The sequence below is a fragment of the Episyrphus balteatus genome, chromosome 1 (assembly GCF_945859705.1).
Source record: "Episyrphus balteatus chromosome 1, idEpiBalt1.1, whole genome shotgun sequence".
NCBI lineage: Eukaryota > Metazoa > Arthropoda > Insecta > Diptera > Syrphidae > Episyrphus > Episyrphus balteatus.
The window spans coordinates 16,083,754-16,101,193 of record NC_079134.1 but is presented as its reverse complement, the minus strand read 5'-3'; the positions used below and the strand labels follow the sequence as shown (position 1 = coordinate 16,101,193).

At 39.1% G+C, this 17,440-nt stretch overlaps 1 protein-coding gene across 1 annotated transcript; it reads right to left on the bottom strand.

Annotated features, from left to right (window-relative positions):
* Nucleotides 1-288: 288 nt before the first annotated feature.
* LOC129906958 (ninjurin-B) lies at nucleotides 289-5,006 on the bottom strand. Its single transcript, XM_055982954.1, has 3 exons — nucleotides 4,836-5,006; nucleotides 514-668; nucleotides 289-441 (listed from the first exon to the last, which is right to left on the bottom strand). Exons 1-3 carry the CDS (start codon nucleotides 4,993-4,995, stop codon nucleotides 304-306), a joined length of 453 nt encoding a protein of 150 aa, XP_055838929.1. The 5' UTR covers nucleotides 4,996-5,006; the 3' UTR covers nucleotides 289-303.
* Between the last annotated feature and the right edge of the window lie 12,434 nt (nucleotides 5,007-17,440).

Below are 17,440 nucleotides of genomic sequence, written 5' to 3'. Positions count from 1 at the left end.
TAGCTATAAAAATGCTAGAATAATGAGTTTGCCCTTATGACATCAAACAAATTGCCGCAGTAAGCTGAATTTTAGGAGATATTTTTTTTTTTATTGCTGATGGTTGAAATGTTTAAGTCCATATTATTTCTAAAAACGAAGCTATCTTTAAGACCATTCAGTGAGTTTTGAATTAGGAAAGAACAACCTTTAAAATGTTTAAATGCTACAAAACTTTTTATTTTATTCATACAAAGTTAAAAAGCATTCTGAGATAAACAAATTTGAACATTTTTACTTTAACTTCTCCACAATTTTCAACCTTCAATTTGTGTCCGTTTTATCACTTGTTCCTGTTGTTGTGAAAGCAGCTATCAAAACATTTACAAAGGTTATGATGAAGATTCCAGCAACTAGAAACTGATTTGTTCGTATGACTCGAGACTTGTTTGCACTTTTTCGCTAAAAAAAATTAAGAAAATTTTTATATTGATAAAAATAAACACATAATAATAATTTATTTCCCACCATCACCTTCAAAATAAGTGCAATTCCAACAGAAACTTGCAGAGCTAGTGATAAGATTATCAAACCCAAACTTATGTAAAAGGTTGATGATTCTGTGTTGTAGGTGAGAATGAAGCGCAGTTGGTTTGAATTAGCACTTAAAAGTGCTAAGTCCATCATTCCTGAAAATCAAAAAAAAATATGAAAAAATTTTGTTAAATTAAAAATTAAAAAAAAAAAATGCTAGACTTGCTGGAAAAGTTGTTGCTTTTCATGTTAAGATTAAAGAATAAGTATGGCGTTAAGTTTCTAGTACAAAAATCACAAAAAATTTAAGAAAAGAGTTTTTATAATCCTTTTTCCATATTTCTTTTAAATATTTGTTTCTATATAAAATTTAACAAATTAAAAAAAAAGAGGTTATCTGTAAAGCCGGTTTACGGACAATGATTTAACGTGATAACGTCGTATAAAAACAGGTTGTGTGCTTTTGTTTGAAATGAGTCAATTAAAGCGTTTATTTATTTCAAACAATCATAATTTACAAGAAAAAGCTAACAAAAATTACCTTTTTTCTTTTCTCATTATATTAATTTTTTTATTTTAAAAGCTTATAAAAAAGCCAAAAATTGCTTCTAAAGAATAAAACCATTTTAAAATTTTTACAATGTGAAAAAAGTATTAAAATAATTTATTAAAAACAATCATTTCTTATGAAAAAAGTGAAGAAATCACTTCCATCACAAAAAAATCCCTTTTTCGATATGATAACCTATAAAAAATTTTATGTCCACCTGAAAGCTTATTGCTTCAGCAATTTGTAAGTTTTTTAATTTAACATTGTGTAGCTTGTAGTGAATGTACATTGTACAGTTATGTGTGATATATCAAATGAAAGGTAATTTTATCAGGATGCTCAGTAAAGTTAAGTTAAGTTTGTATTTGCTCTAAATCAAAAGATATAACTTGTTGAAAAATAGAACTTTATTTTACCGTTATCTCAAAATTGTGACAACAAAATTGATTTAAATTAAGCAAAGATATAGTCCTATTTATTAGATATTTTTACTATTAATTTCATTCATTTATCTGTTGAAGAAAAAAAGATAAAAATAAAAAACGGCCAAAAACGGTCAAAAAACTTGGGACAAAAGAACTTGTTTTTCCCGTTATTCGTTCAAAAATCATTTTAAAATACTATTTTTTTCCACATATATGCGCATACAATCATAGACTATATGTTCTATAAGCTTGAGATTTTGTGAACGCTAAAAAAAATTAAAAAAAATAAAAAATCACCCAAAAATACCCCAAAATAAGTAGGTGTTTTTAAAAAATTCATATTTCGAAACGCAGAGACTTAAAAAAAAATCCGTATTAGACCCCTAACATTTTTTTTATTATCTTTCGAATGACGTTTTTCAAATTGTCAAAAAAAAATTTCCCCTACCTATAATTACTACTTCCTCAAAGGTCTACTTCATGTTTTAGTTTTAGAAAATCATTTATTACTTGGTTTTGAAATTTTTAGAATTTTTTTCAAATCCATTGTCAGTCTTGTAATAATTTTATCTATCGATTAAAAAAATATTCAACTCTATACATTGTCGCATTTAGAAAATATCCAATTTTTTGCAGTTTTATTTTACCCCTATTTACCCTATTAAAAGATGGAATTTTTTAAAATCCTTGAAATGTATTTAACTTTAGATTAATTATTATCTTTCAAATAAGCTATAAAAGATTTTTGTATCTCTAATAGTTTATTTTTAATATTGAATTGAAATTTTTGCGCACTGCGAAAGTGCGAGAGTGGAACGCTAGAAAATGGCGTCACTTTTTTGTGGTAGCTGCCAGCGTTCATCGATTTATAAGACGTTATCACGTCAAAAAAAAACATTGCCCCGTTTTGCAAAAAACTGGTGTTTCATAAGCGATTTTTTTTTTTAAATTCATCTAAGTTAAAGAATAATGTTAAGTGGCTTACGAGAAAAAAAAAAAAAACGATTCTATGGCAGGTGCGCTAATGGCAGTTCCAAAAACTATTATTTTTTTTTTTAAATCTTTTAAACCAAAATCGGTTTAGATGTTTTTGATAAAAACAACCTTTACCACTTTGGCAAGTACCGTTTGTTTTGGTTCTCAATTTTATTTTTCAATTTTCCCTATAATTAATCATTTAAAACCCTTCACTTTCTAGTTTGAAGCAATTGGCTGAATTAGTTTGGGCTACAGATAGTGAGAGACAGATAGCCAAACAGCATTCAAAATCATAACATGTCCTCTATAGTGCCTTTATTGGCAAGTACATAAAATAATGACTTCAGTCCGAGGATTGTTGTCTAAAAGTAGTACCTATCAATCAATTGGTCTTATATGTATTACAGACTATAACTAACTTTTAATAATGTGACTTTTTTAAAATGTCCCAAATATACCTTCTTTTTTTTCTGAAAAAATTAATTGCGTATATTTGCTCTTATATTACTGTGCGTGAAAGTATCGGGAAATTTGAATTTTAAATTGCATAAATACTTTAAATTATAAATTTACTAGCTGACCCGGCGGACTTCGTTCCGCCATTTTTTGTATTTATTTTTAATTTGCGACTCTATAATTAGTTAACATTTTAAATGAAAAAGGGAATCAAAACTTGAAAAGTTCGTAAAATGAGTTTAAAAATATTCACTTTTAAACTTTTAGCAAAAGTGGCCTATGTAAAATATGGCCTATGTTAAAAACGGCCAAAAAACTTGGGACAAAAAAACTTGTTTTTCCTGATATTCGGTCAAAAATCATTTTAACCCTTTCGGACCCAGCGGTACTCTCATGTAACTTTTTTTTAAAAACTCGTAAAAAATATTAAATTAAACAATTTTTTAGGTTTCGATGGCTTAATTGAAAGATAATAATGCCTAGTTACTGGATTATTAAAAGAAGTTAGTCAAATATCATACCTTTAATTTTTTTTTATCAAATTACCTTTTTATTGATATCTCAATCTTAAAAATCAAGCAAAGCAAAAAAAAATTTAATTTTTTTTTCTCAGGATGCTCAATAAAGATAAATCAAATTCTTATAAGCTCCAGATCAAAAGATGTAATATGTTGAAAAATAGAGTTTTATTTTACCGTTATTTCAAATTTGTCATTACAAAATTAATTGAAACTTTGTACAAATATAGTCTTGCCCATTATCTATCTACACTGTAAATTTTATTCATTTATCTATTGGAAAAAAAAGATAAAAATAAAAAACTGTTAAAAACGGACAAAAAACTTGGGACAGAAGTTATTCGGTCAAAAATCATTTTAAAAATTCAAAATTTTGTACATGCATGCGCATGATTGAAACCTATATTTCCTATAAGTTTGAGACTTTTTGCAGACTTTAAAAAATTCCAAAAAAATAAAAGACTATTCAAAAATGTCCCTAAAAATTAGGTTGTTTTTCAAAAATTTTTATTTCAAAATACAGGGCCTATGAAAAAAATCCGTTTTAGACCCTTAATTTTTTTTTAATATCTTTCTCATGGTGTAACTCAAATTTCTGTGCAAAATTTTGCGTACCTCTAATTAGTCTTTTGTCGAAGGTCTATGACTGCAAAAAAACCTTCACAACTTGGTTTTGAAATTTTTTTGAATTTTTTCAATACCTTTTTTAACTATTGAATAAATCTGTCTATCATTTAAAAAAAGTCAACTCTTTACGACTTACCGTTTAGAAAATAGCCTTTTTTTCAATGTCGTTTTACCCCTATTTACCCTATAAAATTTTAAAATTTTTTTTGCATTAAACCTTCTCTTCTTATACCTCTTTGATTTAAAAAAAAAATTAAGAAAATAAGTCAGCCGATGTGGCCGGTTAGCGAACGTACACAAAACCAAAATTTAATATTATATAATAGATAGCATTTTCTCTGTCGCATTTCATGACATTATGCAAAATGCATCTCGATATCTTAAATAGTTACACTTCTTTTTTGTAAACAAACAAACAAGTGAATTCTTGGATTTTTAATAAAGTCTGATTTCATTGTGTAAATTAAATGAAAATTACATAGGTAATTACTTGTTAACTTATATACCTATATTATTGATTCTGCTTATCTGAAGGTTTAATTTTTTTCACATTTCCCGCTCATCGGTTTGACTTGGTTTGACACTTTCTTTTCAAACTTTGCTATATTAGATCTTAAAATAACATTTTTTTAAATATTTTATATATGTTTATATGTTTCTTTTTTTGACAAAAATTTTAACAAAGCAGCACAATGAATAAGTTAAACGATTTTTTCAATTGAAAGAAACTTTGTTTTTTTTTTTTTTTTTAATTTTATTTACTCGTACCTTCTGCAACATTTTTCTTGGTCACATAATTCTCTTCAAAGTTTTCTTCTATTTCAATGTCCGTAACATTTCGTTTTTTTCTTATTTTCTTCCGACTGTCCACCGTGTCAGTTGAAATCACTTTAAGCTCTTCTTTAGAATCGACAATTATATCGTCCATACTTTTATCGTCTTAGATATATAAACACACTAAAGAACATTTACTTTAAGCGAATTAATTAATAACATTTGCATAAACAAAACATAATACACTACAAATACAAGTATATTATTCTATGTATGTGTATACCTAGATAAAATATATTGTTATCAGGAATAAGAAATACGCTGTGGTAAGATATATGTCATGACTGGTGTGGTTTCTGAAGTTGATAAGGGGGTTTACTTGACCGAGAAGTTGAAATTATGAATGACACATACCTACTTAGATAATTTCGCTGGTTAGTTTGATTTATTGCAAATAAACATAAAAGTGTGCCTTTGATAGTGGTGATTCATTAAATATATTCTCAAACAGAGGGAAAAGAGATGGAGTGAAAAAAAAAGTTGTCTTATTTTTTGTTCTACATAGCCAGGATGGGTGCCATTTGGAACTTAAATAACGGCAAAAAAGTTTCAGATCGATCAAAGAAGTTTTAGAGGGTTCACAAGTCACTTGAAAAAAATGAAAACACCATAGAGGTTAATTTATGGAGTTTTTTGAGTTTTTATTGTTTTACTCAGTTTTTTTTGATTCGAAAAACATGTACATTATTATTTATTGTTCAATTTTCATTAGACAAAAATAGTTTTGGTTTTTTGTTGATTTCTCGAAAATGATGCAGTTTTCTGTTTTTCCTTAATAACAAATAAGAGCATCGAATTTTAAAAACTTAAGTAGTACTTAATTAAATAAAATTTTAAAAAAAAATTAGTTTAAAATTTGTTTTCAAAATTTTGATTTCGAAAATTAATTTTTCAAAAACTGTGCCAGAAATAAAACTGGCCATAGTAAAAAATTTTGTTAAAGACGAGGTTTTTGGCTTCCCAAAAAGGTATAGCACGTTATTGTAAGTGTAACCGTTGATTTTTAACATTTTTTTGTTTCAAAATAAATAATTTTTTTTTAAATTGCCCCTCCCTCCTCCCATACGATTTTTTTTCTTGTCTCGACCAACCCTACAGGCTTTTTGACACATTGCTCCCTCTGTTTTGGAAATTGCTCCCAGTACTTTACTTCTAACAAGCATGTAAATTTTCAAGGGCGTTGTGAACTCTCAAGATATTTTTTGATGGGGCTGAGATTTGGTATGCTCTTTTTTGATGACTAATGTCACCCGTCCCTCGTATGTAGAAGAAGAAAAAAAAAAAGTGGATATTGCTTATTAGGGTGATTTCATCCCCCCCTTAGGCCAAAAGCATGAATGTGAAAAATTGAAATCTTGGTAAGGTCGATTTTCAAAGCTAATTGCTGTCGTAAATTATTGTGACCGAATTCAACATTCACCGATTGGAACATTAATAAATATTATTGAAATGATATTTCTTAACCCTTTCGAACCCAAGCTATGAAAATCCATATTAAAAAATGTTTTTTTTTTCAGTATTATGGTGTCAAAAACATCAAAACTAAGAAATATGAATATAGCAAAAAGCTATTTTCGAAAATAATTAATGTGTTACTCTCATGTTACATGTAAGTAACATGCACTGCCTATGACCACCAAAAAAAAGTTGGACAACCGAGAAAATAACTTTTTATGGAACAATAATGTATGCTACTTCTACTAAGCCAAAAAACAAAACACTTTCTGGATTAACATTTTTTATATCTTTTTTTTCAAAATTATGGCCATATATAAAAATAAAATTTTTGCAAAAAAAAAACAGAAAATTCGAATTTCAGTCCCTTTTTCGATAAAAAAAATTTAAAGTATGGTATTTGACTAACTTTTTGTAATAATCCAGTAACTAGGCATTATTATCTTTCAATTAAGCCATTGAAACTAAAAAAAAATATTTAATGGAATATTTTTTACGAATTTTTAAAAATATGTTCCATGAGAGTAACGCTGGGTCCGAAAGGGTTAACTTTTTATAAAAAAATAAACGATTTTAAAAATAAAATAACAAAAAGATCATTAAATTTGTTAGTGCTAACACAACTTAAATGGCTTTTCATAGAAGTGATCTTGAAGCAGTCATATCCTGATTTCTATTTAGGACCTTAATTATTCTGATCCTAAATATTGAGAAATTCGCTTTTTGTGTCAAGTTTGCAGAATTCCAATGATTACTATCACTTTTGTTTTAACAATAACTTAAGACCTTCACACAATTTCAAAATTTAAACCGTTAACAAAATGTTTGCAGATAAATTTGATACTCATCTTTCGTTTGAAATTGTTTTAACACAGTTTTTTAATAGTTTTCAAAAAAATTGCATAAAGTGACTGTGAATTATAAAAAAATATATGAAAAACGTAAAACAATTTCTGAATCCAGAACGCAATTGTTAGTCGTAAATGCAAGGTTTTTAACTTGACACTCTAAAGGAATAAAAAATTGAAGTGGATCCTTGTGGTACAATGTTTAAAATAACGTTAAGACCCCTAAGAACCCAATCTGTTATTGAAAAAACCAAAAAGGTTCTATGAAGTCCTTCAAGTCTCTCTGCAGTGACTTAGTCTAGTCATATTTAACTTTGACTTTTATGACGTAAGAAGGTCTCCAAATCTCTAAAATTAGTTAGGTATAGATTTATGTAAAATTCTAACTAATTTTCAATGCTTGAGAAAGAAATAACTAAATAATTATTGATATGTATTTGTATATAATCAAATAAAATCCACTTAACAATATTATAAATATACCTTTAATTGCTTCAACATTTCGACCACTTACATTTCTTCTGCATTAGACATTATATTACCTTCATAGGTATATAAATTAATACATTCTTCCACACACATTCTCACTATATTCTATATAACTTTGTGAATTACCCAAATGTAAAGTTAGCCTTCCAAAGTTTAACCATCAGCTTGCTTTGGGTATAACCATAACTCTTCATTAAATATCGACTTGGTGTTCCACACACAGCAAATAGCACAACCCTAAAATCCGTAAAATCATCTAAGAATAATCAACATGTGAATACTGAATGTCAAAAGTTCTTAACCTCATAGACACACACACACAAAATATCAACACACTCCTTATTAAGAGTTTCTTGGTCCGAAATAATAATTATCTGGCACATATTAAACCTTGCCTTAATATTATATGGATACGACACAAGTATTAGAATATATATTCATTTACAACCAATTTGCCTTTTAAGCACGTCCAGCCTCACTACACTGATTCTGATTGTTGGACGAACTTGACTACTTATCACCTCTCTCATTATCAACATGTGACAATCTACATATTGATCTACAAAATCTCACAGATTTAATCGATAGAAAAGGCCAAAGTAATTCCTATGATGTCCACCATCATTTCCAAATGTTTGGTTTCTCAAAACACACTAGTATTCTAATTTTTGGCATGATGGTTAAGGAAAATACTGAACAAAGCTCCTAAAAGTATACCCCAAAACTTCTATTCTATATTTGTAATGTTATTTTCCTAGCAGCATGTGTGTGGTCATAAGTTGGTTGTTCTAGTTCATTGGTAAAATAGCATTCGGCTTCGACTTTGGGTCAGTAGAATATACAATAATTCCTTATTTCGGAAACCATTTTCAAAAACAAAAATTCTCCACATGGCCACAGAGAGAGAGAGAGAGAGAAAGAGAGCTATCTATATGCACACAAGCACACATTATTATTTCCTATCTTTAACCTCAAGCTTACCTGGGATGTGTTTTCTAGTTTTCACAGAGGTAAGGAGTATGTGCTTTTGCTTTTTCTGAGAAATCCTTAAACATTCATATCCTTTCCCAAAGGAAGGAATTCCTGGTTCTACCACAAAAATCTAATCACTGTTCATTGTTCCAAAATACTCTCGAGTCGCTTTAGAACTGTAGAAGGATCCTACAATAATAATTGCAAACACCATATCCTTGTATACAAAGAAGCATGTTCGTCCTGTCATATGCGGCGATATATATTAATTTTTCACTAGAAAAAAAAAAAAAAGTTACTTTAAAATCTCCTGAACTTCCCGGGCCGGTTAGTAAAAAGTTTTTCTTCAATTTTGTATTTATTTTTCTATTTTTCTCTCTTGTGCATATATAAATACAGGATGAAGAAAAGCAAAACTTCTGACTCTTGGTAAATCCTTAGCAAACGAAAATTTGATAATTTCAAAAGATAAAGTTTTCTTCGACGGAGGAACTTTTCTTCTCTCTCCCAGAAGAAGAAAGCAAGCAAACAATTTTTCTATTCCGCATGTTGTCACGTTGCTTGAATGGCATGCAGGTTGCATGTGCATACAATGGCAAACTCTTCTAACATGCATATGCACATGCACACACATATGAGAAAATGCATGCAACATTTCTTCATTGGGTTTTGAATAACCTTCCTTTCAATCATCCAAGTATAACCCGCAGACGCCCAATTTTTAGCTGACGAAACTCTCTGAAGATTATTCTACTACATTATATCTACCTACTATATTGCATCGCTATGAAATGTAGATGACATGTTGAAGACAAATTCGTTATGGTAATAATGCTGGCGCATGCAAATTGAAAAACTGTCAAACAACTTAATAAATATACACATTCCACTGAATGTTTAATGAACTTTTAATATACACAAACAAATATTCGATATATATGTTTCTTGTGAAGCGAACGAATAAGAAGCCTAAGGATATGGTGGAGGGTATTTAGGATTTACGAGTATTGTTGTTAGAAATGTGGATTATAAATTTGTTAACAACCTTTGGCGGAATATAATTATTGTGATAGCTTGTTAAATTGATATCATGTTGTTTTGGAAAAAAGTACATGCACTAGATTGTTAAGTTAGTTTATATTCTCTGGAGTGATATTTAATTACATAATGCGTAAACAATAGATACAGTAAAGTTCAAATTCCTACAAGTAAACACTGAACAAAAAAATAAACTAAACCACAACAAATAAAACATAACGCACTTGTAATTCATTTGAAATGCCCTACGTGGGCCATTTGGAACTGCCCCATGTGGGGCATTTTGAAATGAGGCATATCAAATGACCCACATACACTGAGGGAAAAAATAAATTGAAGTTTAAACGTCGTTGTTTCAAAGATGAACTACTTTGATTTATGTGACTTTAAGATACGAAACCATCAAAAAATAACCTTTTTAACACGTTGATTTTAAAATGTTCATCTTCAACGCAAAATCATTGCGAATAATAGTTAAATCAATGTGGTTTTTATTGATTTCACGTTGTTTCTCAGTGTAGGGCACTTCCTAATGCCCAACATGGGGCATTTGCAAATGCCAAACATAGAAATGCCCCACATAGGGCATTTGGAAATGACCCACGTGGGGCATCTGAAATGACCCACGTGGGGCATCTGAAATGACCCACGTGGGGTATTGAAATGACCCATGTGGGGCATTTGAAATGACCCACGTGGGGCATTTGAAATGACCCACGTGGGGCATTTGGAAATGACCCACGTGGGGCATTTGGAAATGTCCCACGTCTGGCATCTGAAATGACCCACGTGGGGCATTTGGAAATGACCCACGTGGGGCATTTGGAAATGACCCACGTGGGGCATTTGGAAATGACCCACGTGGGGCATTTGGAAATGACCCACGTGGGGCATTTGGAAATGACCCACGTGGGGCATCTGAAATGACCCACGTGGGGCACTTGGAAATGACCCACGTGGGGCATTTGGAAATGACCCACGTGGGGCATTTAAAATGACCCACGTGGGGCATTTAAAATGACCCACGTGGGGCATCTGAAATGACCCACGTGGGGCATTTGGAAATGACCCACGTGAGGCATTTGGAAATGACCCACGTGGGGCATTTGGAAATGACCCACGTGGGGCATTTAAAATGACCCACGTGGGGCATCTGAAATGACCCACGTGGGGCATTTGGAAATGACCCACGTGAGGCATTTGGAAATGACCCACGTGGGGCATTTGGAAATGACCCACGTGGGGCATTTGGAAATGACCCACGTGGGGCATTTGGAAATGACCCACGTGGGGCATTTGGAAGTGATCCACGTGGGGCATGTGAAATGACCCACGTGGGGCATTTGGAAATGACCCACGTGGGGCATTTGAAATGACCCACGTGGGGCATTTGAAATGACTTACGTGGGGCATTTGGAAATGACCCACGTGGGGCATTTGAAATGACCCACGTGGGGCATCTGAAATGACCCACGTGGGGCATTTGGAAATGACCCACGTGGGGCATTTGGAAATGACCCACGTGGGGCATCTGAAATGACCCACGTGGGGCATTTGGAAATGACCCACGTGGGGCATTTGGAAATGACCCACGTGGGGCATTTGGAAATGACCCACGTGGGGCATCTGAAATGACCCACGTGGGGCATTTGGAAATGACCCACGTGGGGCATCTGAAATGACCCACGTGGGGCATTTGGAAATGACCCACGTGGGGCATTTAAAATGACCCACGTGGGGCATTTGGAAATGACCCACGTGGGGCATTTGGAAATGACCCACGTGGGGCATTTGGAAATGACCCACGTGGGGCATTTGGAAATGACCCACGTGGGGCATTTGGAAATGACCCACGTGGGGCATTTGGAAATGACCCACGTGGGGCATTTAAAATGACCCACGTGGGGCATTTGGAAATGACCCACGTGGGGCATCTGAAATGACCCACGTAGGGCATTTGGAAATGACCCACGTGGGGCATTTGGAAATGACCCACGTGGGGCATTTGGAAATGACCCACGTGGGGCATTTGGAAATGACCCACGTGGGGCATTTGGAAATGACCCACGTGGGGCATTTGGAAATGACCCACGTGGGGCATTTGGAAATGACCCACGTGGGGCATTTGAAATGACCCACGTGGGGCATCTGAAATGACCCACGTGGGGCATTTGGAAATGACCCACGTAGGGCATTTGGAAATGACCCACGTGGGGCATTTGGAAATGACCCACGTGGGGCATTTGGAAATGACCCACGTGAGGCATCTGAAATGACCCACGTGGGGCATTTGGAAATGACCCACGTGGGGCATTTGGAAATGACCCACGTGAGGCATCTGAAATGACCCACGTGGGGCATTTGGAAATGACCCACGTGGGGCATTTGGAAATGACCCACGTGGGGCATTTGGAAATGACCCACGTGGGGCATCTGAAATGACCCACGTGGGGCATTTGGAAATGACCCACGTGGGGCATTTGGAAATGACCCACGTGGGGCATTTGGAAATGACCCACGTGGGGCATTTAAAATAACCCACGTGGGGCATCTGAAATGACCCACGTGGGGCATTTGGAAATGACCCACGTGGAGAATTTGGAAATGACCCACGTGGGGCATCTGAAATGACCCACGTGGGGCATTTGGAAATGACCCACGTGGGGCATTTGGAAATGACCCACGTGGGGCATCTGAAATGACCCACGTATGGCATTTGGAAATGACCCACGTGGGGCATCTGAAATGACCCACGTGGGGCATTTGGAAATGACCCACGTGGGGCATTTGGAAATGACCCACGTGGGGCATTTAAAATAACCCACGTGGGGCATCTGAAATGACCCACGTGGAGCATTTGGAAATGACCCACGTGGAGAATTTGGAAATGACCCACGTGGGGCATCTGAAATGACCCACGTGGGGCATCTGAAATGACCCACGTGGGGCATTTGGAAATGACCCACGTGGGGTATTGAAATGACCCATGTGGGGCATTTGAAATGACCCACGTGGGGCATTTGAAATGACCCACGTGGGGCATTTGAAATGACCCACATGGGGCATCTGAAATGACCCACGTGGGGCATTTGGAAATGACCCACGTGGTGCATCTGAAATGACCCACGTGGGGCATTTGGAAATGACCCACGTGGGGCATCTAAAATGACCCACGTGGGGCATTTGGAAATGACCCACGTGGGGCATTTGGAAATGACCCACGTGGGGCATTTGAAATGACCCACGTGGGGCATCTGAAATGACCCACGTGGGGCGTTTGAAATGACCCACGTGGGGCATTTGGAAATGACCCACGTGGGGCATCTGAAATGACCCACGTGGGGCATCTGAAATGACCCACGTGGGGCGTTTGAAATGACCCACGTGGGGCATTTGGAAATGACCCACGGGGGGCATCTGAAATGACCCACGTGGGGCATCTGAAATGACCCACGTGGGGCATTTGAAATGACCCACGTGGGGCATTTGGAAATGACCCACGTGGGGCATTTGGAAATGACCCACGTGGGGCATTTAAAATGACCCACGTGGGGCATCTGAAATGACCCACGTGGGGCATTTGGAAATGACCCACGTGGGGCATCTGAAATGACCCACGTGGGGCATCTGAAATGACCCACGTGGGGCATCTGAAATGACCCACGTGGGGCATCTGACATGACCCACGTGGGGCATCTGAAATGACCCACGTGGGGCATTTGGAAATGACCCACGTGGGGCATCTGAAATGACCCACGTGGGGCATCTGAAATGACCCACGTGGGGCGTTTGGAAATGACCCACGTGGGGCATCTGACATGACCCACGTGGGGCATCTGAAATGACCCACGTGGGGCATTTGAAATGACCCACGTGGGGCATTTGGAAATGACCCACGTGGGGCACTTGGAAATGACCCACGTGGGGCATTTGGAAATGACCCACGTGGGGCATCTGAAATGACCCACGTGGGGCATTTTGAAATGACCCACGTGGGGCATTTGGAAATGACCCACGTGGGGCATCTGAAATGACCCACGTGGGGCATTTGGAAATGGCCCACGTGGGGCATCTGAAATGACCCACGTGGGGCATTTGGAAATGACCCACGTGGGGCATTTGGAAATGACCCACGTGGGGCATTTAAAATGACCCACGTGGGGCATCTGGAATGACCCACGTGGGGCATCTGAAATGACCCACGTAGGGCATTTGGAAATGACCCACGTGGGGCATTTGGAAATGACCCACGTGGGGCATTTGAAATGACCCACGTGGGGCATCTGAAATGACCCACGTGGGGCATTTGGAAATGACCCACGTGGGGAATCTGAAATGACCCACGTGGGGCATCTGAAATGACCCACGTGGGGAACTTGGAAATGACCCACGTGGGGCATTTGAAATGACCCACGTGGGGCATTTAAAATGACCCACGTGGGGCATCTGAAATGACCCACGTGGGGCATTTGGAAATGTCCCACGTGGGGCATCTGAAATGACCCACGTGGGGCATTTGGAAATGACCCACGTGGGGCATTTGGAAATGACCCACGTGGGGCATCTGAAATGACCCACGTGGGGCATCTGAAATGACCCACGTGGGGCATCTGAAATGACCCACGTGGGGCATTTGGAAATGACCCACGTGGGGTATTGAAATGACCCATGTGGGGCATTTGAAATGACCCACGTGGGGCATTTGAAATGACCCACATGGGGCATCTGAAATGACCCACGTGGGGCATTTGGAAATGACCCACGTGGTGCATCTGAAATGACCCACGTGGGGCATTTGGAAATGACCCACGTGGGGCATCTAAAATGACCCACGTGGGGCATTTGGAAATGACCCACGTGGGGCATTTGGAAATGACCCACGTGGGGCATTTGAAATGACCCACGTGGGGCATTTGGAAATGACCCACGTGGGGCATTTTAAATGACCCACGTGGGGCATTTTAAATGACCCACGTGGGGCATTTGGAAATGACCCACGTGGGGCATTTAAAATGACCCACGTGGGGCATCTGAAATGACCCACGTGGGGCGTTTGAAATGACCCTGGTGGGGCATTTGGAAATGACCCACGTGGGGCATCTGAAATGACCCACGTGGGGCATCTGAAATGACCCACGTGGGGCATCTGAAATGACCCACGTGGGGCATCTGAAATGACCCACGTGGGGCATCTGACATGACCCACGTGGGGCATCTGAAATGACCCACGTGGGGCATTTGGAAATGACCCACGTGGGGCATCTGAAATGACCCACGTGGGGCATTTGGAAATGACCCACGTGGGGCATCTGAAATGACCCACGTGGGGCATCTGAAATGACCCACGTGGGGCGTTTGGAAATGACCCACGTGGGGCATCTGACATGACCCACGTGGGGCATCTGAAATGACCCACGTGGGGCATTTGAAATGACCCACGTGGGGCATTTGGAAATGACCCACGTGGGGCACTTGGAAATGACCCACGTGGGGCATTTGGAAATGACCCACGTGGGGCATTTGGAAATGACCCACGTGGGGCATTTGGAAATGACCCACGTGGGGCATTTGGAAATGACCCACGTGGGGCATCTGAAATGACCCACGTGGGGCATTTTGAAATGACCCACGTGGGGCATTTGGAAATGACCCACGTGGGGCATCTGAAATGACCCACGTGGGGCATTTGGAAATGGCCCACGTGGGGCATCTGAAATGACCCACGTGGGGCATTTGGAAATGACCCACGTGGGGCATCTGAAATGACCCACGTGGGGCATCTGAAATGACCCACGTGGGGCGTTTGGAAATGACCCACGTGGGGCGTTTGGAAATGACCCACGTGGGGCGTTTGGAAATGACCCACGTGGGGCGTTTGGAAATGACCCACGTGGGGCATCTGACATGACCCACGTGGGGCATCTGAAATGACCCACGTGGGGCATTTGGAAATGACCCACGTGGGGCATTTAAAATGACCCACGTGAGGCATCTGAAATGACCCACGTGGGGCATTTGAAATGACCCACGTGGGGCATTTGGAAATGACCCACGTGGGGCATCTGAAATGACTTACGTGGGGCATCTGAAATGACCCACGTGGGGCATTTGGAAATGACCCACGTGGGGCATCTGAAATGACCTACGTGGGGCATTTGGAAATGACCCACGTGGGGCATTTGGAAATAACCCACGTGGGACATCTGAAATGACCCACGTGGGACATCTGAAATGACCCACGTGGGGCATTTGGAAATGACCCACGTGGGGCGTTTGGAAATGACCCACGTGGGGCATTTGAAATGACCCACGTGGGGCATCTGAAATGACCCACGTGGGGCATTTGGAAATGACCCACGTGGGGCATTTGGAAATAACCCACGTGGGACATCTGAAATGACCCACGTGGGACATCTGAAATGACCCACGTGGGGCATTTGGAAATGACCCACGTGGGGCGTTTGGAAATGACCCACGTGGGGCATTTAAAATGACCCACGTGGGGCATCTGAAATGACCCACGTGGGGCATTTGGAAATGACCCACGTGGGGCATTTGGAAATAACCCACGTGGGACATCTGAAATGACCCACGTGGGGCATTTGGAAATGACCCACGTGGGGCATTTGGAAATGACCCACGTGGGGCATCTGAAATGACCCACGTGGGGCATCTGAAATGACCCACATGGGGCGTTTGGAAATGACCCACGTGGGGCATCTGACATGACCCACGTGGGGCATCTGAAATGACCTACGTGGGGCATTTGGAAATGACCCACGTGGGGCATTTGGAAATAACCCACGTGGGACATCTGAAATGACCCACGTGGGACATCTGAAATGACCCACGTGGGGCATTTGGAAATGACCCACGTGGGGCATTTGGAAATGACCCACGTGGGGCGTTTGGAAATGACCCACGTGGGGCATCTGAAATGACCCACGTGGGGCATTTGGAAATGACCCACGTGGGGCATTTGGAAATAACCCACGTGGGACATCTGAAATGACCCACGTGGGACATCTGAAATGACCCACGTGGGGCATTTGGAAATGACCCACGTGGGGCGTTTGGAAATGACCCACGTGGGGCATTTAAAATGACCCACGTGGGGCATCTGAAATGACCCACGTGGGGCATTTGGAAATGACCCACGTGGGACATCTGAAATGACCCACGTGGGGCATTTGGAAATGACCCACGTGGGGCATTTGGAAATGACCCACGTGGGGCATCTGAAATGACCCACGTGGGACATCTGAAATGACCCACGTGGGGCATTTGGAAATGACCCACGTGGGGCGTTTGGAAATGACCCACGTGGGGCATCTGAAATGACCCACGTGGGGCATTTGGAAATGACCCACGTGGGGCATTTGGAAATAACCCACGTGGGACATCTGAAATGACCCACGTGGGGCATTTGGAAATGACCCACGTGGGGCATTTGGAAATGACCCACGTGGGGCATCTGAAATGACCCACGTGGGACATCTGAAATGACCCACGTGGGGCATTTGGAAATGACCCACGTGGGGCGTTTGGAAATGACCCACGTGGGGCATTTGGAAATGACCCACGTGGGGCATTTGGAAATGACCCACGTGGGGCATTTGAAATTACCCACGTGGGGCATTTAAAATGACCCACGTGGGGCATCTGAAATGACACGTGGGGCATTTGGAAATGACCCACGTGGGGCATCTGAAATTACCCACGTGGGGCATTTGGAAA